Raw genomic sequence first — 26,280 nt, 5'->3', positions numbered from 1 at the left:
GGAGGGAGGGAGGGAGAGAAGGAGTGGGAAGAGAAAGAGAGAGCGAGGGAGGGAAGGCGGGGGGGAGAGAGAGAGAAGGAACGAGGGAGGGAGAGAAAGAGAGGGAGAGACAGTTAGAGAGAAAGGGGGAGAGGTGGACAGGGAAGAAGGGACTGAGAGAGAGGAGGAGGGAGAGGGAGGGAGGGAGAGGGGGGGAGAGAAAGAGAAGGAAAGAGGGATGGAAGGCGGGAAGGAAAGAGAGAGAGGTGAGGAGAGAAAGGACGAGGGGGAGGGGAGGGGGAGAGAAAGAGAGGGAGAGAGAGGGGAAGAGAGGAATGGAAGGCAGGAAGGAAAGAGAGAGGGGTGAAGAGAGCAAAGGGGAGGGAGAGAGAGGGGGAAGAAGGGACGGAAAGAGAGGAGGAGGGACAGAGAGGGAGGAAGGGAGGGAGAAAGGGAGAGAGGGAAGAAGAGAGATGGGAGGGAGAGAGGAGGAGGAGAGGAAGAGAGAGAGAGAGGGATGGAAGGCGGGAAGGAAAGAGAGGTGAGGAGAGAAAGGACGAGGAGGGAGAGGGGGAAGGGGAGATAAAGAGAGAGGGAGAGGGGGGGAAAGAGAGGGATGGAAGGCAGAAAGGAAAGAGAGGGGTGAAAGAGAAAAGAGGGGGGAAGAGAGAGAGAGAGGGAAGAAGGGACGGAAAGAGAGGAGAAGGGACAGAGAGGGAGGAAGAGAGAGAAGGAAGAAGAGAGATTGGGAGGGAGAGAGGAGGAAGAGAGGGAGAGAGGATGGAAGACGGGAAGAAAAGAGAGAGAGGAGGAGAGAAAGGAAGAGGAGGAAGAGAGAGAGAGGGAAGAAGAGAGACAGAGGGAAGATGAAAGAGGGAAGGGGACAAATAGGGAGGGAGACGGAGAAAGAGAAAGAGAGCGAAAGAGATTGTCGAGCGTGGTGGCCGCCTCTCCGACTTCAAGCCCAGCCTTTTCTCTTCCCAGCCGTCCCGTCCCCCTCGGCCGTAGTAAAAGAAGCAACGTCGTTTCGGATTCTCCCCGGCGGAGCTTCCCTTTTTGGCAGCCAGGCAAGAAGTTGTGAGAGGAGCCGGGAGATGGAGAACCAACGCCGGAGGACCAGCCCGCTCTCGCTCTCTCAGAGCCGCGGCGTTCACCCTCTCCACACGCGGGCTCTCCTCTCCGGGAAGCGCGTGTGTGGAGAGGGTCTCTCTTCGGGCGGAGGCTCCTCCCGTTTCTCCCCTCTCGCCCCTCAAAAAAAAAAAAAAAGCCAAGCCAAGCCTTTCCCCTCAGGGAAAGCCGCGGCCAATCCAGGCCGGCTATTTGGCCCGATGGCTCCGCCTCTTCGCCCTCCCCCCGCAACGCCCCCCCCCACCCACTTTCCTCCATTTGCATAAGAAATGCCCGCTGGAGCCGGGGAGACGTCGAGAGCGTCGGACAGCGTCTCTCCCGTCGGTGCGCGCGAAGGAGCGGCAGCGCTTCGGAGGGGAAAAGAGCCGCGCGTGGCCGGCGGGAGGAGGCTGAAGCTCGCGCCGCTCCCTCCTCCGCCTTGACGGCTCCTGGCTTTCCCAGAGGTGGTGGTGGTGGTCGGGAGTGGTCAGAAGCCCTTTCCCCCATCTCCGCGGCCCCTCGGCAAAGATGCGCCCTCAGCAGCTTCTGCCGCGGCTGCTGCTCGTCGTCTCCGCGGCTTGCCTCGGCCTGGTCGGCGGTCTCTTCCTCTTCGGCGAGCCCGACTTCTCCTACAAGCGCTCCAACTGCAAGCCCATCCCGGCCTCCCTCTTGCTGTGCCGGGGCATCGAGTACCCGGACATGAGGCTGCCCAACCTGCTGGGCCACGAGACCCTGCAGGAGGTGCTGGACCAGGCGGGCGCCTGGATCCCGCTGGTGCAGAAGCGCTGCCACCCGGACACGCGCAAGTTCCTCTGCTCCCTCTTCGCGCCCGTCTGCCTCGCCGACCTGGACGAGACCATCGAGCCCTGCCACTCGCTCTGCGAGCAGGTGAAGAACAGCTGCGCCCCGGTGATGTCCGCCTTCGGCTTCCCTTGGCCGGACATGCTGGACTGCAGCCGCTTCCCCCAGGACAACGACCTGTGCATCCCCCTGGCCAGCAGCGACCACGTCCCCCCCACTCCCAGGGAAGGTAAAGGCCGCTGAGGGCGCTTTGGACTGGGCGATCCCGCGCAGGTTGAGCAATGGGGGCCGTCGGGCCAGAGTCTTTTGGAACAGGGGTCTCCAACCTTGGCACCTTTTAAGACTTGTGGGTTTTTTTTAACTCCCAGAGTTGACTTGAGGAATTTTGGGAGTTGAAGTCCACAAATCTTAAAAGTTGCCAAGGTTGGAGACCCCTGTTTTGGAAGGAAATCGGAGCAGGAAGACAAAGATTTACAGAGTAGAGTAGTAGGGTAGAGTAGAGTAGAGTAGAGTAGAGTAGAGTAGAGTAGAATAGAACAGAACAGAAGAACAGAACAGAACAGAATTTTGTATTGGCCAAGTGTGATTGGACACACAAAGAATTTGTCTTGGTGCAAATACTCTCAGTGTACATAAAAGAAAAGATACATTTGTCAAGAGTCAAGAATCATCAGGTACCACACTTGATGACAGTCATAGTGTACCATAAGCAATCAAATCATACTAGGAAACAGTCCATATACATCGTAAGGATACAAGCAACAAAGTTACAGTCCTACAATCACAAGTGGGAGGGGATGGGTGATAAGGAGCAATGAGAAGATTAAAAGTAATAGTAGTGTATACTTTGTGAATAGTTGAACAGTGTTGAGGGAATTATTTGTTTAGCAGAGTGATGGCTTTCAGGAAAAAACTGTTCTTGTGTCTAGTTGTTCTGGTGTGCAGTGCTCTATAGCGTCGTTTTGAGGGTAGGAGTTGAAACAGTTTATGTCCAGGATGTGAGGGGTCTATAAATATTTTCACAGCCCTCTTTTTTACTCGTGCGGTACACAGGTCCTCAATGGAAGGAAGGTTGGTAGCAATAGTTTTTTCTGCAGTCCTAATTACCCTCTGAAGTCTGTGTCTGTCCTGTTGGGTTGCAGAACCAAACCAGACAGTTATAGAGGTGCAGATTACATTTTTAGACTCTACTTTAACAAATCTTCAGAGCACCAGAGTAGAATGAATGTACAGGATGGATTCCTCTCCAATTGGTTTTTTTTTTCATGTTTAATTAAATCCTGTACATTAAGTGGCTTTGGAAGTAAACGGTGATTTGGGGGCATATTTTGAGGTGATTATTTGGGTGCATTGACTTGGGCAGAAATCATTCAATGATATCCTTCCAGTACATGAATAGGGTTTGCGGTCTTAGGCTGCCACCTCAAGCATCTCAGTGGAATGTGCAGGAGGAATAAGTTTGCTGAGAATAGTTGTTTGTAATGTCTTTTAAAAGGATAAACTTTCTACATATCACCGGTTTTTTGTTTTTAATTACAGATATAAATTTGTGAGACATAAACTTTATAACATATCATGTAAATTCCTTTCTAAGAACTGTGGAACACTGCATCTTAAATATTCACACAGCAAAAAAAGTACCACAGGACCAAAACATGATTGGCAAAGCACTCTTTTAATGACAGAAACCAATCCATTTTAGATTTTGCTTTGCTAGATTTGGAAAGTTCAGTGCAGTCTCTTTATACAAAACAAAGCTAAGCTGGATTCCTTAAGACTTCATGTTTTAGATATTGGTGTTTAAAATAGCCCTATCCCCAAATTTTTCTTATGGAAAGTTATTCAAAGTGATCCCCTAGGACTACAACTTGTAGACCTTATGAATTTAGGGGCAGGTTAAACTGTGCGATCCAGAATAAACATTTTTAAGAACAAGTTTAGGGTAGGACAGGATTAGGATCCTAAGAGTTTATTTAAACTAAATATGTACTATATGGGATGATAGCTTTAAACAACACAGACCTGGGATTAAGTCCAAGTGAACAGGTAGAATTCCCTTTTGAATTTCTACTTCAAAAGTTGCATTATGACTTGGAATACTGCTTGCACTTTTAACCATTTGAGCTTATTGGATATTGTAATTGTTGAACTGTTCTCCTGTAACTGTTTTTCCTAGGAAAATGATAACATCAATCGGTTCAGTAAGTCATTCCCATGTCAACTGGCCAATTAAATTTGCTGCAGGTATAGTTTGAATAGAAGGTAACAGGAAATGCCAAACCCGATAAAATACTGATAACAGAAGCAATACATTCATATTACTGATTTCTCATTTTTCAAAGTAAGAGCTTTCATCTACTAGTGTCAGCTTAGTGTTAGAAAATGTGGCTTTAATTAACTTGGGGATGGGGAAGATGACATTCTCCCATGGTTTTTTTTTTTTTTAATAATGGAGTTCTCATTGAACTTGTTATGATATCTACAGTATTTAGCATGGCTATTTTTTCTTCAGTTGTTTTTAAATGGCCAGTGGGATTGATTAGTTATGTCAGGCTCCAAATGCTCTAGAATCAGCCCTTCAGGCTGTCATGATATAGAGTCAGGAATAAGAAAGCCTGGCATAACTTCATATTAAAAGTGTATCCTTTCTTTCCAAATGGCTACTTCTTTCATTTGAAAGTCCTCTAAAGGTTCTTTTGTAAAACTTATTTCTCACAGTGCCAAAAGTTTGTGATGCCTGCAAAACCAAGAATGAAGATGACAATGAAATCGTAGAAAATCTTTGCAAAAATGACTTTGGTAAGTATGAGGGAGATACTCTGATTGAAAACTAAGGATTTTGGTCTCTGGTTGTAATAATAATCAGTGTGGTAAGAAATGCAGTCGTGGGTCAGTTTTAAATTGCAAATGCATTCAAGCTTTTATTTCAACAGTGGATCCTAATTCACATAATCATAGGATTATGATTAGGTTTCTGTTTAGTCTATCAGACTAGGTAGGAGGTTGTTTAGAACTGCTCTTTGTAATGAACATGTTGTGTGCTCTCATCTTTCTAAGGTTGTTCTTTTTTCTATACAACGTTGTCCACTGTGGCCTCACCTCCTTTCTATGTAGAAAGAAATGGGATTCTAAAACTTTCTTAGCGGGAAGTCCAAATTGTTCTAACAATGCTTGAATGGGGGGGACCTTTATTTTTGTTCTCCTTCATTGGTTGTACCTTGTCCCATAGCTGACAACAGAACCTGGTTTAGTTCTCAATAGTTTTACCAGTGATTCTAATTCCAGTACCTCTGTCTATGAAAACCAACTGTTTTTCACATTTGGTCGCCTGAGGGAGTAATAGAATCCAGGAATTAGCTAGTTGTATACAGACATATATATCTTTTTTATTACCCTCTGAAACTGCCATGTCAAGTATTTCAGAGTTACAGAAATATAAATAATTTGAATGTGACATCCTTGAATTTTCTGATTCTTTGCTGATGTGAAATGGAGCCCAGTGGCACAGTAATGTTGGAAGCCTTGGTTTCATTCTGTTTCCCTTCTTCCCACCTGCAGAGGAAGGGGATTAAGCAGGGAGGCCTTGGTTTATGGTCCTGCTATGAATTTGAAAACAAGTTTTAACCTGTCCAGTCCCCATTTCTTAATGCAGTGAGGGATGGCTTCCTGGGAAGAGTAAAATAGAAAATTGCTCCTGAATTTTCCAGCGCGCAAGACAACCACAAAGATATGGGAGCAAAGCTGAGAAATACTTTGATAGGCTTCACTTCAGAATTTAAGTTGGTATAACATTTTAAATCTACAACATTGCTACTTTAATGCCCAACAAATCCTCAACAGCTTTGGCAAAGCTTTCACATTCCATATTGGTAGAGAAATGGCATCTTTTCTTAAAAAAAGATTAATCTGTCTCTTGAGAAATTCTGACATGCCAGGAGTATTGGCTGTGAAGAAAGCAGAGAATAACTTTACAGAGGTAAGACAAATAATGTATGTATGTATCATTTCTGGGTCACAGTAGTTGGAATTACCTTCTGAATAAAACAGGTATAACTTGCATAAATTATAAATACATGTTGTAATTTTATCATATTCTAACTGCAGAAGTTATTTTATTACAGTTTGATCACAAATTTATACATATTAATGGCCTTATTATTAAAGAATAGCATAGAGAGTGAGTTTAAGTCAAGTTAACTAGCATTAAGTTTTCATCTGATATATCCACAAGCAGATATTTGGTTTTACAGTTATCGCACCAAATCTAAATGCGGCTGTAAAACCCAATGATTTTGTTCATCTTTTCAAATGCAACAGATAAAATATACTGATTAACCAAAGGGTTTCATAAATTAAGCCAGACTTATTTTCAAGAGAAATGGGGTTCGCTTTTTCTGTGAAAAGGTGGCTATTTCCCATTCTCTCCTTTCAGCTTTGTAAGAAGGCACAAAAGCTTTAACGTAGAAAAGCACGAGATCTTTGGTATTTGCAAGCAACAAAAAAAATCTAGAGGAAGAGGGTCATTTAGCAAAGATTTTTTTCCCCCTTTGAAAGTGAAAGAAATACACCCAAAGATTGATTCGGACTGAAATTACTTTTGATGGCTTTAGAAATGGAGCCACCTGCTGTCCATTCTGTCAGAACCTGACAGTTTAATTAGCAACAGAAGACCTCCCTTCCTCGATTCTCTTTTATGTGCCAGAATGAGAGAAAAATCTTTTCTCTCTCCCCCTTCTCTCTCCCTTTCTTTTACCCCACTCCCCCACCCCTGCTCTGTTCCCCATTATCCCTCTTAGCTCTGAAGATAAAAGTGAAGGAGATCGCCTACATCAATGGAGACACCAAGATCACGCCAGAAACAAAGAGCAAAACCATCTACAAGCTGAACGGGGTGACGGAAAGGGACCTGAAGAAGACCGTGCTTTGGCTCAGAGGTGGCCTTCAGTGTACCTGCGACGAGATGAACGATATCAACGCACCGTATTTGGTCATGGGACAGAGGTTGGCTGGAGAGTTGGTGATTACCTCTGTCAAACGATGGCAAAAAGGCCAGCGAGCCTTCAAGAGGTTTTCTCGCAGCATACGCAAGCTGCAGTGCTAATTGCTTGGAGTTTCTGTTCATGTTTAGTTGCCACACCTTAAGTTCTTTCGCATCTTCCTACCGCAGCCATAAATGGCCCGATAGCATGGAAGAGCCACTTCTTTTAAGAAGAAAAGAGATTCCCCCCCTTCTAATTGTGTACATATAATAAACTATAATTACCCAAATCACGATTTTTCTTCTGTAAAATTGTTTCCAAAATGTATTGTTTAGAGTTGCGCAAAATGTAATTCTTTTAATTTTAATTTTAATCATATTCATACGACATTCTGTCTGGCTAACCTTTCTGTGTAGGTTATGCGTCCATTTGAGCTTTGCAGTCGACTTTTTCGGTTTGGTTTCGTTCCAAGTAAAAACAAATGTGGGAGCCCCACAGTGCAGGAGATAACAGTATCTCAATTTTTATGGAAGCGGGAGTTGTTTTGCAACTTGGCATTGAAAAGACAAACTTTATTTTAAAGGCTTTGCTCTTACAGAAATTATGACTCAAAGACGGGCCAAATAAAACCAAAGAATGTCTTGAGAGTTTCTTTCCCCAACTCCTCTGCAGAATTATGCATGCTTAAGGCCTCTAATGTCTATGAGTGGATGTGCATTAAGCTGCAATGTCATGCATGCTTCTGTGGGAAAGTGCACTGCACTTTATTGGATTGGCATCTGTCAACATACATTGCATTGGAAGCTTGCTATAGATTATAGCCATTACAATATCTCTATTTACCTTTGAATATTGGGCCTAATTTTATCTTATCAGGAATGTGTCATCTAGCTTTATTCATTACAGAGAAATTATCCATGCACATGTGCTACTTCAGCAAGAACAACTTCAATAAGTGTGTATTAATCATTTACGCACAGTATTTTATACAAAGCTTAATACTATTTTAAATTGAAGTACTTTGATGTTTCACAAATTAAAGGTTTCTGTAGCCTAACTGTAAAGTAAGTAGTGGTTATTTGGAAAAAAAAAGTTGTAAAATATTACTTTAACAACCCTTGTAAATAATCCAGATAAACCTTATATTCTTGTATATAAACTTTACATCATAGTTTACACTTTGTTGTGTTTTTGTCTTAGGTTTTGTGAAAGCATCTCTGAAATCCATAAGATCCATTTTTATTGTATCTTTTTTTAAGTCTTTGTAATGAAAGACATAGGAGAAATTCACTTCCTCTTGGGTTAATTAGTTAATTATTTTTAGTGCAACTCCAAAGTTGAACTTAACCAGGCCTTTTTAACAGTCATTCACATAATATATAGTTTATTGCTAGTTAGGCACCAATGAATTTTTGATGTATATTAAACTATTATGCTATAATTTAAACAATGATTGATGATTAATGTGCTTCAATAAAATACTGCATCATCTAATAATCATGAAGAGACTGGAGATCCACTTGTGAAAAATGGTACAAGATCCCTTCCAATTCTATTATTCTGTATTCTGTAATAGCATATTTCACCCAAATATGAATGTTAGTTCCTGTAATACTGGATCCCGCATAAAAGAATAAAATTACTTTGGCATACGATTATTAAAGAAAGTAAGGTTTTCTGAGTGAGGAAGTCCAGAATGCTGGATAATGGATTATTGGCCTGTCAAACTTGGAAAGACAATTCTGACTATGCGGTTTTCCACATCTATTCTTTGGTTAGTCTGGCATACAGAAGTAAACTTTGTGCTCCAGTTTTTTCAAAGTTAGGTGCAAAGTGTCCTTTTTATTTTTAAAATATGTTTATGATTTTGGAATACATTTTTGGTGGCTGGTCCATGAAATTGTCTTGTAAGCAATACGGAAGCAGTTTACTGCTGCTTCCTTCCATGATTTTTTCCTTTTAATTTGCCAGGTTTTATATGCTGGCATGGAAAAATGGCAGCCATTTAAGGGCAGATTTTTCATACACACTTTCTTAGTAACTGTTTATTGAGACCATGTCATGTGCCAGAGAATCAGTATTCTGGTTGTCCAACAGTTTGAAGGAGAAAACATAACATTTAGACTTCAAAGAGCACTGATGGGGAAAACTTAGTTTAAAATGTTTTGGGCAGATTTTTTTTTTGTACATTTTGCGCATTATTTTCCTTTCAGCTTCTTTCCTGTGATGAACAACTGCATATTTTTCTTTGTAATGGTAGTACTTCAGCTACTTTGCAGAGGATTTTTTCCCCCATTTTATTCTAGGAAGAAAGAATCAATTATCTTTCACACAGGGTCAGAGACCAGTGATCTGTTAATCATTTAAGAATGTTCCTGAGTAGAGAAAGGTTTAGCACTCCATGGAACCCCAAATCCATGACTTTCCTTGTTCCTGATCTCAAAGTGCACACATTAGGCATGGTGACCCTTTCACCCAAAGAGTACAATCCACAAAGATTTTTATTTAGGATGCCAACAACTTAGAAAGACTTTTTTGCACAGAGGTGTAAATATATATATAATATATATATACACATACACACACAAAAACACAGACAAACACACAAAATTCCTTGGCTCAAATGTCTATATGCAGGTGCATGAATAAAAGAGATGCCAATGCTGGAAGCAAAGCCAACCCTGCTCCTTTCTACAAGCAGTGAAAGATCGATGCTCAAATCACATTCCTTGATGGATTTCAGGGCTGGAGTGCAGGAAATCACTGCTCTCCATAAGAACATTGGCATGAAATATCCCTTGAAAATGGTCCCAATACAAATATTTAAACATTTAACCCTCTCTGGTACATCTCCAGGGCCATGAAAGCAATTGATGGAAGAACAACTGAAGTAAAAAAAAAAACCTATTCCTGGATAGTTGTGTTTCAGTTTCTGGTCACATTGCAAGCCACAGGGATACCTTTTTTAAACATCATTATTTTTTAAGTCAAAGAGTACAAATGCAACGAATCCAGAAATATCTTCTACCTGTAGAGCAGCTATGCTGCTTATGAGTGTAGCATCTCTTAGACCAGGGGTGTCAAACTGGAGGCCCACGAGCCGGATGCGTCAAATGCAGGCCACGCCCACCCCATCTCCGCGAATGGGGAAAAACACTGAAACGTCACGTGACACACTGAGTTTGACACTCAGGTCTTAGACCAAGGGTATTGTGGTTAGCCGGCAGCAGGCGCTGATGGAGGAGAGCGAGGATTTGGATGAGGGGCCAGGACCATCAGGGAGTGGACTGCTGCCTTCAGGGATTGTGGGAGCTGGCAGCAGCGATGAGGAGGTTCCCGAGGAGCCTGTGCCAAGTGCGCCTGAGCGTAGGATGAGTCATAGAAGAGAACAGCAGGAGCAGCACAAGCGACTCGGGAGTAAGGATGCAACTTAATGGCCCCTATAAGCCTGGTTTCAAAAGGTTTTGTGCCTTTGCAGAAGGCAAAAACGCTCTAAGAACCCAGCATTTGTGTGTAGAGACTCCGGCTTATCTGAAGAACTCTGTCAAGGCTTTTCTGGTTGTGCTAATTGGCTGCAAGCCATCTTTTATCTACCAAGAAGTTATGTGTAGATTAAAGATGTGAAGGTTTGAGTTGCTGTGCTTGTTTGAGATTTTCTTGCTGGTAACAGGGTTGGGTCGGAACAAAGGGTCTTCAAACTTGGCACGTTTTAAGACTCGTGGACTTCAACTCCTAGAATTCCTGAGCTAACATGACTGGAAGAGGAATTCTGGGAGTTGAAGTCCTCAAGTCTTCAAGCTGAAGACCCCTGTCTTAGACATTAAAAGGGCTGAACACTCCTCTTTATTGTAGCAGGCAAAGGTGTTTCTTGACCTTAACGTGAAGATAGGTGGATTTCGACTCCCAGAATTGCCCCACCAGCCTGTACAGGTAGTCCTCAATTGTACGATCACAATTGAGCCCAAAATGTATATTGTTAAGCGAGACGTTTGTTGAGTGAGTTTTGCCCCATTTTATGACCTTCCTTGCCACATTTGTTAAGAGAATCACTGCAGCCGTTAATTTAGTAACACGGTTGTTAAGTGAATCGGGCTCCCCCATTGTCAGAAGGTCACAAAAGGGGATCACTTGACCCCAGGACCCTGCAACCATCATAAAGGTGAATCAGTTGCCAAGCATCTGGATTTTGATCGCATGATCATGGGGAAGCTCCAAAGGTCGTAACTGTGAAAAACGGCCATAAGTCACTTTTTTTTCAATGCCGTTGTAACTTTAAACGGTCACTAAATGAACTGTTGTAAGTCAAGGACTATCTGTATTTAGAACAGTGTTTTTCAATCCTAACATCTGGAAGAGGCTGCTGACTCGGAGAAACTGGGAGTTAACAGCACACGTCTTCGTTGCCAAGGTTAAGAAATACTATTTTAGAGACTAACAGATGTGTTGATTTTCAAAGGTCTGGAGGCTGATGAAATTGTATCCTATAATAGTTATAGCCCATCAGGTGGCTAGTGTGATCTGCTGTCGTCGGGGTGGGGGTGGGGGGCAGTTGGTTTTTGATTTTTTGATTTTTTTTGTTTTCCCAAATTTTATTCTATTGTACTTTACTAATTTATTTGATTCTTTTTGTTAGTTTTCATTGTTTTTAATTTTATTTTTTTGTTTTAAATATGGTTTTAAAACACTGTGTAAGCCACTTCGAGTCGCCATGGGCGAATAGGCGGCAATATACATTAAATTAATTCATTGATTAATTAATTGAATTCATTTTTAATGCCATTTGTATTTCACAAATTATCCAGAAGAGGGTAGTCAAAGTGCTAATGTTCTGCTTTTGGCTATTGTACTGAAGTTGCTCAGCCAATTTCACTACAATAGAATTAAAAACTATTATTGTTTCAAATTCTGGGGTAAATTGTTACCTTATTACAAACTAACTGGATACCCGTGCTTCACTACGAAACTATGTGGTTGGGCTTAGTTTTTCGGGAGGAAAATAAGGGGGAAAAAATTCTGCCTCTGCCTAACAGTATCCATCGGTATTCATTTGGCTAGCGTCCTGTCAGGGTGTGAGAGAGTTGAGGGCTGTTTGGAAAGTGAACCAGTATTTGCTGTGTGAGCAAGGAGCTTGGGCATGGCTTAGCTCAACTGTTCTGTGCTAAAGCTGCTGTGAAAGTAAAACTGAAACTCCTCTGCGTTTTGCATCTGGAACAGATTTCTTTTCAGGTGAGGACGGGGAGTAGAACTCCTTAGCATCAGAGCATGTTAATAATAACATAGGAAATACTAATGCTCTGATGGTCATTTGGAAAAATCCTTTCTTAGTGAGCCCCTAGAAGCCAAGAGGAACATAGGTGCCAAATTTCAAGTTTGTAGGCTTTACCGTTCTGGAGATTTTGTGTTGATGCGTGAGTGGTATTTTGCTTTGATATACCGAGTATATACTTCTAAACCATCAGAAATGGAATCCAGAAAACCTTATCTTCCTTTTAAAGTTACTGAGTAAGGGATTTACTTCCACAGCTGTGTCGATGAAGGATCCTTGGTCCTCTCTGAGCTTGCTTGTCCCAAAGGAGCTTTTTCAAGAGGCAACTTGTTTTAGCAGATGTAAATTTTATACTTTGTGTCTTCACATAAATCTGGACTGATTGGCATTAGTTATATAAATGTGTATCATCACCCTGCTATTTTCTTTCAGGCAGGTTAAAAGCAATGAATGAATAAAAGTGGACTATAAGCAATAATCTATATATTAGGCTTTCAATAAAAATTGCAGGTGGCTTTAATAGGTTATAATACTAATTCAAGCTAACACTTTTGTTTTGAACAAATGACCTTTAAATATAAACAAAGAACTTGTCCAATTTTTTCTGCTATTTAAAGTAGGCCCAATTAGGACTCAAACTTTAAGCTTTCTGTCTATTTTACATGCCACACAGAAGTTATTAAACTGTTGCTATAGAGCTTATTAAAACCTAAAATCCTTGGACCCCTTAAGTACTGTCAAGATGGAGGAAATGTATGGGAATACATGTATGGGAAGCCAGACACACCCCACTACAGGCAAGAATTACACAGTATATTTACAAGACTTTATGATATGTGTGCAATGTGCATGTATAGTGATCAAGCATAAACATAACTTAATATGTGGAACTGAATTTAAAGGACTTACATGTCTATCACTTTGCCTATAGCAGTGTTTCTCAACTGGTCAGCATTTAAGATGTGCAGTTTTTAATATCCAGAATTCCCAGCCAACAGTCTAAAAATGCATTTCTGTTAAAAAAAAATTTCTTCTCCTCTACTTCCTTATCTGCACGCTTAGGTAGGTTAATAGCCTCTCCTCTTTAATACTCTTGCCCAGATGACATGGAGTTTTCCCCACTACCTGTCTAGAGCAGTGGTAGGATTCAAATTTTTTTACTACCAGTTCTGTGAGTGTGGCTTGGTGGGTGTGGCAGGGGAAGGATCAGGGGTGGGATTCAAACTTTTTAACAACTGGTTCTGTGGGCATGGCTTAGGTGGTGGGCGTGGTTTGGTGGACATGTTATTGGCTGGGTGTGGCCAACTCAACATTACTCACATCGAGGCACGCATCTCCTCGCCTGGCCTCTCGTGACTGTGGGGATGCTGCAACAGTCGTAAGTGTGAAAAACGGTCCTAAGTCACTTTTTTCAGTGCCATTGTAACTTTGAATGGTCACTCCACACAAGCAAAGTACCAGCAAGGAGGGGGAAAAAACTCCAGAGAAGTTCCAGAGACAGGAAGTTTAGTCCTGCCAAGAATGTCATAAGGGTTAACGGAGAGGCAGTTTCTGTAAGCAACACCAGAATGTTTCCTTCCTGCCTTCCTTACAGGATTAGGCCAGTAATTTCTTCTAACAACTGGTTCTCCGAACTGCTTAGAATGTTAACAGCTGGTTCTAGCGAATAGGTGTGAACTGGTAGAATCCCACCCCTGGGAAGGATACTGTAAAATCTCCAGTCAGAGGTAGGATTTGCTGGTACTCAAAATTTCCGCTACCGATTCTCCAGAACTGGTCAGAACCTGCTGAATACCACCTCTGGTATAGAGTCGAGTTGCACTGTTGAGTTTTGGGGGGAGGGAGCGTGTGTGCGTGCTATTCTTTTCTACAGATTCTTCTTTCACCTCCGCTGCTTAAGGCCCTTTCCACGTTCTTCTCCCTGGCCATGGACGATTTGCTGTCTGTCTCCCAGTTGTACCTTCCCTAGCCTCAGCCTCACCCAGTCACCACTCACTATAGCACAACCTCCTGCCAAATCTAGAACAAACCCTCCCCCTTTCTGTGGATTCCTTTATAGTTTTTTTCTTTTAAAATCTGTATGCAGGTAAGCCAAAAGTTTTATTCCCCCCCCCCTTTCTCTGCAAAGGTTTGGGTAGTGATGGTCGGGCCACCAAATGATAGAAACTTTGACAATCACGTGTAATATGCCAAAGTTCGATACTTAAACAGATAAATATATAGAGGATTGAGTTTGTTAGTATGATTACTGAGCTAGGGATTTTCTTTCTTTCTTTCACTGTGAGTTATTGAGATGTATTTGTGTTGGAATAGCTGCACTAAGAGAGGCCGAATGAGCCATTCTCATTGTATATATGTTGTGCACTGACAATAAAGGTTGATGTTGAAAATATCCAGCATCGAAATAAATATCTTGTCAGCTTTTCTGTATTTTTAGCATTACCAAAATGTTTTGCCCAAATCAGAATAACTTATGGCCACAAGTCCATGGAATTAAACGCATTCAAGTCCTATTGAAATCACTAGAGTTTGCATACTTTGAAGACACAATTGCCATAAACGGACAACACTAGAAGGCATATTTAACTTTAGTTTAATTAACTCCCATACAAATCATTTTTAAGCATGTTTATTCCTGCAGAAGTTGGCCATAGAAGGCACTGAATGGCTGGCTCCAATGGAAACTAGATATTGTTTTAGCTTAACAGTATTATGGATACATATCTCTTGATGATCCAAATAAATAACTAGAATATAGAAGTACTAAATAGTTAAGTACTTTATTTTAAATCAATAAGTGTAAAATCTTACCAGAAAATACATTTTTCATATGTTACAATCAATAAATTAAAATAGCTACAGGAAGTGGCTTTTGCCCTTCAAAAAAATCAAGGAAGCATAATGCAAATATGCTGGCCACTTTCTCAAATACTGAAAATAACAGGAAGTTCCAGCATATGGTTCATCTTAGGATGTATTCAACTAAACAACTTATTCATTTCATGCATTTAACTGATTTATTGGCTGCCTATTTCTTAATGACTCCAACTTTCAAAAGATAATAAAAAGCAATAAAATGCCATCTAGCAATTGAGTGATTATGTGCCATCAAGAGGGTGTTTGCTCTTAGCAACCACTAAATTCTAAAAAAACAACAACAATAGAAAATAACTTAAATTACAGCATATTTATACTTGTTTAATATTTAAACAATAAACAATCATACAATATATGCTCTTGTTCAACACTGAATGTAATAAATGCTACTTTTTATAATTAATCATGACAGAAAAACTATCTGTGTTGGTTCCCTTTGCTGGCTTCATTTGCTTGGCACACCTAAGTTAACTCAGTGGACACATCACACTAAACACAGTGTGGCTTCTCTGTGCTACGGAGCCCCTGTGATTTGTAAATCAAGATTTACAGCTTAGGATGATCTTGTTGAATATATCACAATTAAGCAAAACGTGGCTTAATGCAATCCATAAATTTTATCTATCAATTCTCTCAATCTCTTTCAATTAATTGGTTCTAAGATTCTGCTTACAATATTATTAGGATTAATTAATAGAACGAGGGACGCGGTGGCTCAGTGGCTAAGACGTTGAGCTTGTTGATCGGAAAGGCTGACAGTTCGAATCCCTAGTGCCACATAATGGAGTGAGCTCCCATGGCTTGACCCAGCTTCTGCCAACCTAGCAGTTCGAGAGCATGTAAAAATGCAAGTAGAAAAATAGGGACCACTTTGGTGGGAAGGTAACAGCGTTCTGTGCGCCTTCGGCATTTAGTCATGCCAGCCACATGACCACGGAAATGTCTTTGGACAGCGCTGGCTCTTCGGCTTTGTAACAGAGATGAGTACCATCCCTAGAGCTGGAAACAACTAGCACGTATGTGCAAGGGGAACCTCTATCTTTACTTTTTAAGAATCTGCTAGAACTGTACCTTAGCTGCTATATCCTCCCCTGCTAAATTCTTCTTTCTCATAAATATCTGAAGAGTTGAGATTTATGTGCAAAACTTGGACAAAGGCAGTGTTGCGTGTTCCTGATATTTCTGCTGAGTGAAAACCAGTCAAAGTACACGATGAAGAAAAAGCCTCGGGTTCAAGGAATCACACTTCTGGAAGCCCATTTGCCTCCTGCTACTGGACTGGACTGGACTGTATATTCTGAACCATAAAAAATTCCTCACACCAAAATTGCTGCTAAAACTAATGGAAATGGTCTATTATACCAATTTCTCACCTAGGCCTTTATTGCCGTTTTCAAATTAAACCAAAATAACTCTTCTTGATCTTTATCACTTGGCCATTCAAGATAAGTTTTGGTATTCATTAATTTTCTGAGTTTGCAAAACCTTTCTGGGATGGTTTTAATTGGAATAGATTCCAGGAGGATCAAAATGGCCGTGTCATTATTCTCATCAAAAAAACGGAAGTGAGAAAAATCCAATTCATACTTGCACCACTCACTCCGTACAAAATTCTCCGAAAGCACGAACAGGGTTTTAGAGCTCTTCTCAATGGAGTCAATAATATTGTCTACAATCCATTTGCCAGGCATAAAATCTCTTTTATGAAGACACAGTTTAAATGGAGGGTTTGATTGCTCCAACGTCTGCACCATAATATTTTCCACCCATTCCGAGTCTTGTTCACTGTAGGAAACGAACGCATCGTAGCAGACTGCCTGGTTATGGGTCCTTTGAGGCTTGCGTTTTGCTTTGAGCCAAGCCAAAGTCATGCGTATATACCAAATGACATGAAACTTGTAGCAAAGAAATGCTGACACCAAGATGATCAGGATTATCAGAATACAAAGGATGGACACAAAAGAACTAAAGTGACAGTCAGTCAGTTGCAGCTGGGCAACTCCGATCTGATCCCCTTTTACATAATCTGGAGAATCACAGATGTAATTTTCAGGCCAACCAACGCAGATATTATATATTCTTGGATAAGACTGTACAAAGGAAACAAAACCACACGTGCATTGAAAACTGTTATTACGGGCATCCAGCAACTTCAGTTCTACAAACTCTTGCAGTTCCTGCTCAGAGAACACAAACACACTGTTTTCTCTAATAGTCACAAACCTTACATGACGGATGAAGGCAGCATCTGGTAGAGCTTTGAACCTATTATTTGTAAGATAAAGTTCCTGAAGATGAGGCAAGCTCACCTTAAAATCATGGAGGAAATTGTTGCTTGCATCCAGAATTTCTAAAAAGTCAGGGATGCAACCTGTAAGTTTCTCTACTTTACAGCCAGAAATGTTTAAATATTTCAAGCTTTTTGGCCAATGACACGACTCTGGCATTTGTTCTAAATTATTCTGACTTACATCTAGATTAGTAAGATCGACTAAATGAGCCACACTTCGAGCCATCCGATCAAGATATGTCAAAGAATTTTGACTAACATTGAGAGTCTGCAGTTTAGGCCAACTGCCTGGACAGAATGAATGCTCAAAAAACGAATCCTGAAGCAAATTTGTATTGATATCAAGATACTGGACTGAACTGAATTCTTTTGCAAGTTCGCAAGGCACAAGAAAAACTTTTGTATTTTCAATGGTCAGTCTGGTAATATTCTCTACAAGATACAACATGCTTGAAAGATCTGAAAATAAATAAAATAAATCTATTTTTAAATTCCTAATTGTTATTATATGTACATTACTTAAAATGCGCGGACTAGTATAGAACTGCCCAGTACCTTGTAATGTGCTATCTATAATTTCTAACTCTTGTAACTGGGTCATACCAGATAATGCATTAATTATGTGAGTAACCTGATTTTCTAAAAAATAACTATCTCTAAATACAAGCTTTTGAGCAGTTATTGGAACCTTTTCGAAATAACTGATAAGGGATGAAAGGTTGTGTATATTTCTCAGTTCAAGAAACACCACAGAATTTTTAACATCAACTAAAGTCCAATTCAAGATGAAATTGACAGGAACATTCAAAATAATGTGATTTATGTGATCAAGAGACTGTAGGGCTCCTGGTGAATATTGTGTAAGATTCTGTCCTTCAATCTCCAGTTCTTCAAGAACTGAAATTCCTTCAAAATCTTTTGCCTGTAAAGAAGAGAATTGATCATTTCCCAGGTATAGATATCTCAGCTTTTGTAAGCCAGAAAATAATGGAAGTATCCCAAGTTTTGAGTAGGAATTTCCCTTTAGGTTTAATTTCTGTAAAGAAGAAAGATTTCTGAACCAAGAGTGTGACAAGTAGGTCAAGTTGTTCCATGATAAATCCAAGTGCTCCAGTTTTCCAAGGAAGTCAAAAGCATGCTCATCGATTGTTTGAATTAAATTGGATTGAAGCAAAAGTGTTCTAAGATTGACTGCAAACTTTAGGTCAACATCTTGAATGTGCACAATGCTATTGAAGGCCAGGTCCAGTCCCAAGACAGCATCTGATAGGCCCAGTGGAAATGTGTGCAGACTCTTCCCATGAAAATTGCAATCAGCAATGCCACAAAATGGGACGACCTTTTCAGCACTAAGACTTTTAGCTCCAGCAATTGAGAGAAACCAAAGACTCCAAATTGGCAAAATCATGATTATCTAAAAGATTTAAAAAAAAAAAAATCAATGTTATAATAAAATACATGTTTGGTAATTTTAAGTAGATTGGTTATAAAAACAAGATGCAGTCAATATTTAAAAATATCACACAGAGAGCTAGAGGTTGCTTTAATGACACTTGGACATTATTTCTTATGCATTCGGCTAGATCAGTGCTTCTCAATCTGTGATCCAGGGACCTCTGGGTGCTGCGATATCACAGGGAGTCCAAGGATTTGGGTTGGACAGATTGATGCAGTCTTTAAATCTTAAGTCTTGGTGGTCCGTGGCAAAAATAAATACAAAAGGTATTTAAAAGGGGTCCATGGTGAAGAAAAAGTTGAGAACCACTGAACTACATTTTATAGTAACCACAAAATATACCGGTAATTTATACCCCAAATGGGGTATAAAATATATTCAACATGGGCAGATTTATGTCATTCGGTTCAACTCAGAGCTCAATCCATATTTGGGAACCCAAAGCTTCAGTAGCTATACAAATGGTTACCTTTTTTGTTTTATCCCAATTCCTTATTCCTTGGAAAACACAACTTCCATGTTTGGCTTTAAACACCGGAGCATAAAAAAATATAAAAGAGAAGTACAGCAAAAGGACAAAAGGAATGCAAGAAAGGAATTTCCTGGCAAATCTGAATATATTGTAGATATATTTATCCAGACATCTGTCACAAAAGGCAACCTGTAGGAAATATTTTAATAAATAAACTAATATAATTGATCTTAAAATGCACACTTGGTATATTCACCTCTGTAACTTTTCAAACAACATCTACGCTATGGCTAACAAGAGTTTAATAGAACTACTCTACAAAAATGAATAGGTTTGCACAAAGTGCACAGTTTATTTTCCAAATTAATGCCATTCACATTTAACTCTGTCCTGAGAAAGGAAATATCTGTGAAGACTAAACATTCAGGTCAGTTTGACCTTTGTTTCAAAGAATAAACAGTTTAGTTATTTCCTGTCATAACCAGGGGAATAATAATGTGCACAGATTTCAAGCAAATTTGAGCTCAAGGCAGTGAGCAGTATGACTGCAATGGAAGAGTAAAATGATAGATTATAGTAAATTACAGTATTGGGAGGACCTTAAATGGTGATGTAGCTGCAATCCTTATAATGAGCTTATCCTAAAAACATTTCATTTTTCCTGTGTTTTAATTCACCACTTTCGTGTTTACATTGCTCACCTAGATTACTTGACTACAGAAGGACAAGTCACCCTCTTCTGTCCCACTAGATTCCCTTGAATATTCTGGGAATGCCATTACCATTTCTCTGTGATTAATACCCATCGAAGAGACAAATTATAGTGCATTTTTATCTATTCATTTCTTGTAAGCATGCACAGGCAACATGATTATCTCTTATTTCTGACAAATGGAGCAGACTACATATGATGACATGTCCTACCTCTGCTTTAAAGTTTAGAAGAAAAAGAACCCAAGTGAAGAATTCTGAAATGGTCTCTGGCCTACAGATTTCACTTTTCCTTTCAAGAGACTTTCCCCATTCTGCCAATCGTATCTCTAAGGCCTAACAGATTAAAGGAAAAATGGATTGTGAAATAGACACAGACCAAATGGGGCTGTAGCTCTATGGGAATGGCTGAGGATACTCCCATCTGCAATTCTGGATGAACATTGCCAATAAGTATTGACAATACTAGGTTGAACGGACCAGGGATTTCAGATAAGACAACTTCTCTTGCATCTAAGATTCAACTTCTTGCCAGTGTACTCCAAGGACCAGCAGATCTATCATTATCACGTAGATGTCCATAACAGTTATGTAGAATGTATATAGGTAAAAGAACATGACCATGATTAGCAGTCCAAGTTGTATTAGTAATAAGAAGTGATTTTATTGGCATAATTCTGTTTCCACCATTGTTTGACAGTCACAAATCCTATTCATTAGGAGCACATCCGGATCTTCTTTCTCTGCCTATTCCTCAGCAGTGCAAACAAATCACAGGAACAGGAAAGCAGCGGAAACTGAAAGTAACATGTTCTTTCAGCAAAACTATTTCTATAAAAAGATTTAAGTCTAACTCTTTTTCTTTTCTGTGCTCATAGGTAAGTGGAGCCAGGAAAAACCCAACAACACTGTGCCACTGAACATTTAAACATCAGGAAAGCTGCAGCCAAAGAAAGGATGTGGCATATTTTTATTGGCAGTCGTACAAAAAGTGACTTTATTTTCTGGAGGAAAAAATAGCCCTGCATATGATTTCATCGTATTTTGCCCAGTACAAGAAATGTGAGGATTCATAGTATGATGAATGATAGGGTGCGGCTTAGTCTAGTCAACATTGTCACTTCACACTTGAAATGAAAATTACAAGCCAAGGCACTACATAGCATGAATGTAAAACATGTATGAACATACACGTCCACATATAACTTTGGGTTAAGTGCTGTATGGATACCTGACTTTGTCAGTTAAGGGCGAATCAAATGCATCTTTGTAAGTCCCATCCCTACATAAAAGGGAACAGGAAAGCATGATATCATCATTTCACCTTTAGGGTTAAAAGCATGGCACATTAACAGATTAACAGAGTTGGAAGGGACCTTGTAGGTCATCTAGTCCAACCCCACCACCACCCCGCCCAAGCAGGAGACCCTACACCATTTCCGACAGATGACAGTCTAGACTCTTCTTGAAAGCTTCCAATGATGAAGCTCCCACAACTTCCAAAGGCAACTTCTGTTCCATTGGTTGATTGAGCTCTCATTGTCAGAACATTTATCCTTATTTCCAGGTTGAATCTCTCCTTGTTCAGTTTCCATACATTGTTCCTTGTCTGGCCTACAGGTGCTTTGGAAAATAGCTTGACCCCTTCCTCCTCTCTGTGGCAGCCCCTGTAATATTGGAACACTGCTATCCTGTCTCCCCTGGTCCTTCTCTTCACTAGACTAGCCAGGCCCTTCATGCACTTCAAATGAAAATTACAAGCAAAGACACTACATGAATGTAAAGATTGCATGAATATATATGCCCGCATATGACTTTGGGCTAAGTGTTGTGCGGATACCTGACTTCGTCACTTATCAGTGAATCAAACAGGTCTTTGTAAGTCCCATTCCTATACAAAAGGGAATAGTAGTGTTTTTTATCCCTACATAAAAGGAAGCAGTAGTGGGTTGTTGTTTTTTTTACACAATTCCTACATTCCCCAAAGCATGATATCATCCTTGCACCTTTAAGGTTAAAAGCGCGGGGCATTTTCCTAGCCTGTTTTTCTTTTGTACATGTACAGGTCATCTTAGACGCTCTCGTGTCCAAATCACTAGTACTAGTGCTAGTTTTCTTTTAACAACTGGTTAATGGTGTGCACCAGATGGACATTTCCTGATTCTACTTGCAATCCAGGAATCCTACAGGAAAAGACATTGATTATTTTACCTACTCTTATAACAGATATACCAGTCAGATGTACTTTTCAGTTCCTTGCATCATTGGTAAAGAATGGAGCAGGGGTTAAAAAAAAGTACACTTATGTCCATTATTTTTCTGCATATTGAGTATTCAAGCATGGAACTGCCTAAAGGCACATCTTAAATAATCTTTGTTCCTTGTGATCAGTATCTTATTATTGGAAAAATTGATATTTAGTTTAAGCGGAGATGATAACTGCACATGTAACATTTTAAGATTAGTCATAGATATTTTGCATGTAGCTTTTAGCAAACTTTCAGGACTTTCTTTCTTTCTTTCTTTCTTTCTTTCTTTCTTTCTTTTTTCTTCCTCCTCCTCCTCCTTCTCTTCCTCCTCTTTTTCTTCCTCCTCTTCTTCTTCCTCCACCTCCTCCTCTTCTTCTTCCTCTTCCTCCTCTTCTTCCTCTTGCTCTTCCTCCTCCTCCTCCTGCTCTTCCTCCTCCTCCTCCTCTTCTTCCTCCTTCTCCTCCTCCTCTCCTTCTCCTCCTCCTCCTCTTCTTCCTCCTCCTTTTCCTCCTCTTCCTCTTCTTCTTCCTCTTCCTCCTCTTCCCTGCACCTGTTAAATTCCAATTACCCCCAGAGAAAGGCAAAGCGTAACATGAAGAAAAAAAGCACTTACGTCTCCTTATTCAAAATTCCCACGGAACGGCATCCTATACGCCGCCGAAGTGCTCGCTTAGGCGCGCTTCCTAAACGGAGGTTTAATCTTTTTTTAGGAAAAACGAAAAGTTTTTTTTTTTTTTTTTAAAGGCACAGAGAAACCAAGAGACGCCTCTGTGCTCTTTAATACTCGCCCGCTGAGCTTCGGAAAGTTTCCCCCGGGCTGCCTTCACACAAGCCTCGGCGACGGTTCCGCAACTTCTGAGTGGCTTTTTCTGAAGACGCTCCGAGCGGAAGACAGTCTTGGCGGAGGGGGAGGGAAGAAGAGGAGGGTGGGCGTGGCTTCCCCTCAGCCACGAATACAAATTTAGATTTAGAAATTTCCTTCCCGATAGCCACGCCTCTTTCTGCCCCCCCCGACCCCCCCTTCAGCTTGGGAGCTGTCCCTCTTTTAAGATAGATAGATATGCCTCAGGTTGCCCGTTTTAAATATGTGTGTGTGTGCCTCTGTGTGTGTATGTATGTATGTATGTATGTATGTATGTATGTATGTATGTATGTATGCATGCATGTATAGGTATAGGTATAGGTATAGGTATAGGTATGTATGTAGCAACGTTTCGGCAGAATCTCATCTGCCATCATCAGGCTTGTGTATTGTGTTTATATATACAGATAGATAGATAGATAGATAGATAGATAGATAGATAGATAGATAGATAGATAGATAGATAGATAGATGATAGATAGATACATACATACATACATACACACACTCACACACACACACACACACACACACACACACACACACATATATAAAAATAAATAAATAAATAAATAAATAAATAAATATCGGCAACGTGAGGCAGTTTGAGCCAGAAAAACTTTATATATATATTGTTTTTCTGGCTCAAACCAGAAACAAAAATATATTCTGCTATTAAAAGAAATGACTCGGGACTTACACTTTACTTAACAGTTGCTGGAATTGGGTATGTCTAATTTAATGGGGGGGGAAAGTACCAGGGGGTGACCTGATAGCAGTGTCCCAATAACTCAGGGGTTGCCACAAAGGGAGTCAAACTATTCTCTAGAGCACCTCAAGGCAGGACAAGACGCAATGGATGGACACTAATCAAGGAGAGAAGCAGCCTAGAACTAAGGAGGAATTTCCTGATGGTTAGAACAATTAAATCAGTGGAAGGGTTTGCCTTCAGAAGTTGTTGATGCTCCAACACGGGAAGTTTGTAAGAAGAGATTGAACAACCATTTGTCTTAAATGTTATAGGGTTATAGGGTTTGCTGCCTAAGCATGGGGTTGGACTAGAAGACCTCCAAGGTTCCTTCCAACTTTATTATTCTTTTCTTTTCTTTTCTTTTCTTTTCTTTTCTTTTCTTTTCTTTTCTTTTCTTTTCTTTTCTTTTCTTTTCTTTTCTTTCTTTTCTTTTCTTTTCCTTTCCTTTCCTTTATTCTCTTCTCTTCTCTTCTCTTCTCTTCTCTTCTCTTCTCTTCTCTTCCCTCCCCTCCCATCCCATCCCATCCCATCCCTATTCTATTCTATTCTATTCTATTCTATTCTATTCTATTCTATTCTATTCTATTCTATTCTATTCTATTCTACTATTCTATTCTATTATTTTCTTTTATGTATACCAAGAGCATTTGCACCAAGACAAATTCCTTGTGTGTCCAATCACACTTGACCAATAAAGAATTCTATTCTATTCTATTCTATTCTATTCTATTCTGTTCTGTTCTGTTCTGTTCTGTTCTGTTCTGTTCTGTTCTATTCTATTCCATTCCATTCCACTCCACTCCATTCCACTTCACTCCACTCCTATTCCTATTCCTATTTGATTCTATCCTATTGTCACTTCATTCCACATATTCAATTTTGCAAAGAGGGAGGAAAGATGCCTCAATCGCAGGCTACTTTTTTTTTCACACATGCTCCTGTCCAGAAAGAAATGTATTTGTCATATGATACTGCTGGCTCAAAATATTTTGCTGCTTGCACAGTCTAATGCTTCTCCCCACCCCCTCACATCCCATCAATTCTGGAGAGCCAGCGTTTAAAAACAACAACAATATCCTGCACCGTTTGAACACCTGCTACTTTCCGCATCAGCTCCTTTGAAAATATGCAGTTTGACTTTCTAGGTTACAAGGGACTGCATTGTGGAGACTGAACCGTGTCTTACCTAAAAGGAAGAGTGTAAATAGCTATAGAAAAATGGACTTCTTTGAAACCAGGGGACATTCTCCTAAACAGATGCTTATCATTCTTGGGTCTCCGATTGGTTACTTATTCTGTAGTCTTGTCTCATGCCATTCCTGTAATCTTCCAGAATATTTTTTCTGGGAATCATATTCTTTCAGGTTGATCATTATCAGCAGTAATGCCAACCATCGAAACAGGCCATTGTTTTTTTTCTTGTTTTGTTTGTCATTCTTGCCCTTCCCCCTTTTTAGAAAATACGATTCTCTTGTTTTAGTGTCAGCCATCCAGTCACTGGGAGTTGGGTAGCACACCAATTTACAATAGGTATGCATTGCTCCTAACATGATAATATTTCCTCATATTTTACAGCATGCATGAGAAAGTGTATATTTTACGAATAGAATACCTTTATTGTCATTGCATTCAAAATACAATGAAATTTGAAAGCTACTCCAGCACAGTGCCCCAAACACCACATCACAATCACACGACACAGTATTTAAAAATTAAAATAATTAAAATAAATAATAATAATAATAATAATAATTAAAAACCTAGTCTAAAGCCTATTTAAAACGTATATTAAGTTAGATAGTTTAAAAATGCCACTTTATACATAGAACTAAATCACAAATGTACTGTTTTGATTCAAGATAATTATTGCCTTGGAAAAGAAACTGTTTCTCTGTCTATTAGTCATACTTTATGAATATAGGTAAAAGTAAAGGTTTCAACAGCCCAGTCATATTTGACTCTATGGATTGATGCTCATCTCGATTTCTTGGACTATTATTCTCTTATTCTTTTTGACTTCTGTGGGATTATTCATCTGGACTTGCAGGAGTCTAGCCCAGAGGTGGTATTCAGCAGGTTCTGACCACTTCTGTAAAGCAGAAATTTTGAGTAGTTCGGAGAACTGGCAAATACCACCTCTGACTGGCCCCATCTATTCTCTGCCTCCTGAGTCCCAGCTGATTGGCTGGGTCTTCTTTGGTTGCCCTGCATAGGAGAACAGAGCTGGAAAGCAGGTTAGTGGGGTGAGGAAGGAATGGGATTTTGCAGTAACTTTCTCCCAGGAGTGAGTGAGGAATGGAGATTTTACAGTGTCCTTCCCCTGCCATGGACACCACGCCACGCCACGCCACACCCACCAAGCCATGCCCACATAACCGGTAGTAATTTTTTTTGAATCCCACCACTGGTGTAGCCCTTAAACTGTGCAAACGTTCCTTCACAATGCCAGCTACTGATATTCCTGTCTGCATCTTACACCT

General features: G+C 40.3%; 2 protein-coding genes across 2 annotated transcripts; one reads left to right on the top strand and one right to left on the bottom strand.

Moving 5' to 3' along the window:
* The first annotated feature begins 1,396 nt into the window (after positions 1-1,396).
* On the top strand, positions 1,397-8,042 carry SFRP2 (secreted frizzled related protein 2). Its single transcript, XM_026676581.2, has 3 exons — positions 1,397-2,116; positions 4,606-4,686; positions 6,684-8,042. Exons 1-3 carry the CDS (start codon positions 1,615-1,617, stop codon positions 6,986-6,988), a joined length of 888 nt encoding a protein of 295 aa, XP_026532366.1. The 5' UTR covers positions 1,397-1,614; the 3' UTR covers positions 6,989-8,042.
* Positions 8,043-14,893: 6,851 nt separating this feature from the next.
* TLR2 (toll like receptor 2) lies at positions 14,894-23,078 on the bottom strand. The gene is made up of 2 exons (XM_087963636.1): positions 22,801-23,078; positions 14,894-18,713 (listed from the first exon to the last, which is right to left on the bottom strand). The coding sequence occupies exon 2, from the start codon at positions 18,705-18,707 to the stop codon at positions 16,383-16,385; it is 2,325 nt and encodes a 774-aa protein (XP_087819762.1). The 5' UTR covers positions 18,708-18,713; positions 22,801-23,078; the 3' UTR covers positions 14,894-16,382.
* Between the last annotated feature and the right edge of the window lie 3,202 nt (positions 23,079-26,280).

This window comes from Notechis scutatus, chromosome 4, assembly GCF_049901735.1.
Source record: "Notechis scutatus isolate UNSWTSFEM ecotype Mainland chromosome 4, rNotScu1.2, whole genome shotgun sequence".
Lineage (NCBI taxonomy): Eukaryota > Metazoa > Chordata > Lepidosauria > Squamata > Elapidae > Notechis > Notechis scutatus.
The sequence above is the reverse complement of the archived record's forward strand: the minus strand, read 5'-3'. Positions and strand labels throughout refer to the sequence as shown.

Excerpts from the sequence above, each read along its gene's own strand:
- SFRP2 (XM_026676581.2), top strand. The coding sequence starts at position 1,615 with ATGCGCCCTCAGCAGCTTCTGCCGCGGCTGCTGCTCGTCGTCTCCGCG. Across the intron at positions 2,117-4,605 it reads CCCCCCCACTCCCAGGGAAG|TGCCAAAAGTTTGTGATGCC; the intron begins GTAAAGGCCGCT and ends TATTTCTCACAG. Across the intron at positions 4,687-6,683 it reads TCTTTGCAAAAATGACTTTG|CTCTGAAGATAAAAGTGAAG; the intron begins GTAAGTATGAGG and ends TATCCCTCTTAG.
- TLR2 (XM_087963636.1), bottom strand. The coding sequence starts at position 18,707 with ATGATTTTGCCAATTTGGAGTCTTTGGTTTCTCTCAATTGCTGGAGCT.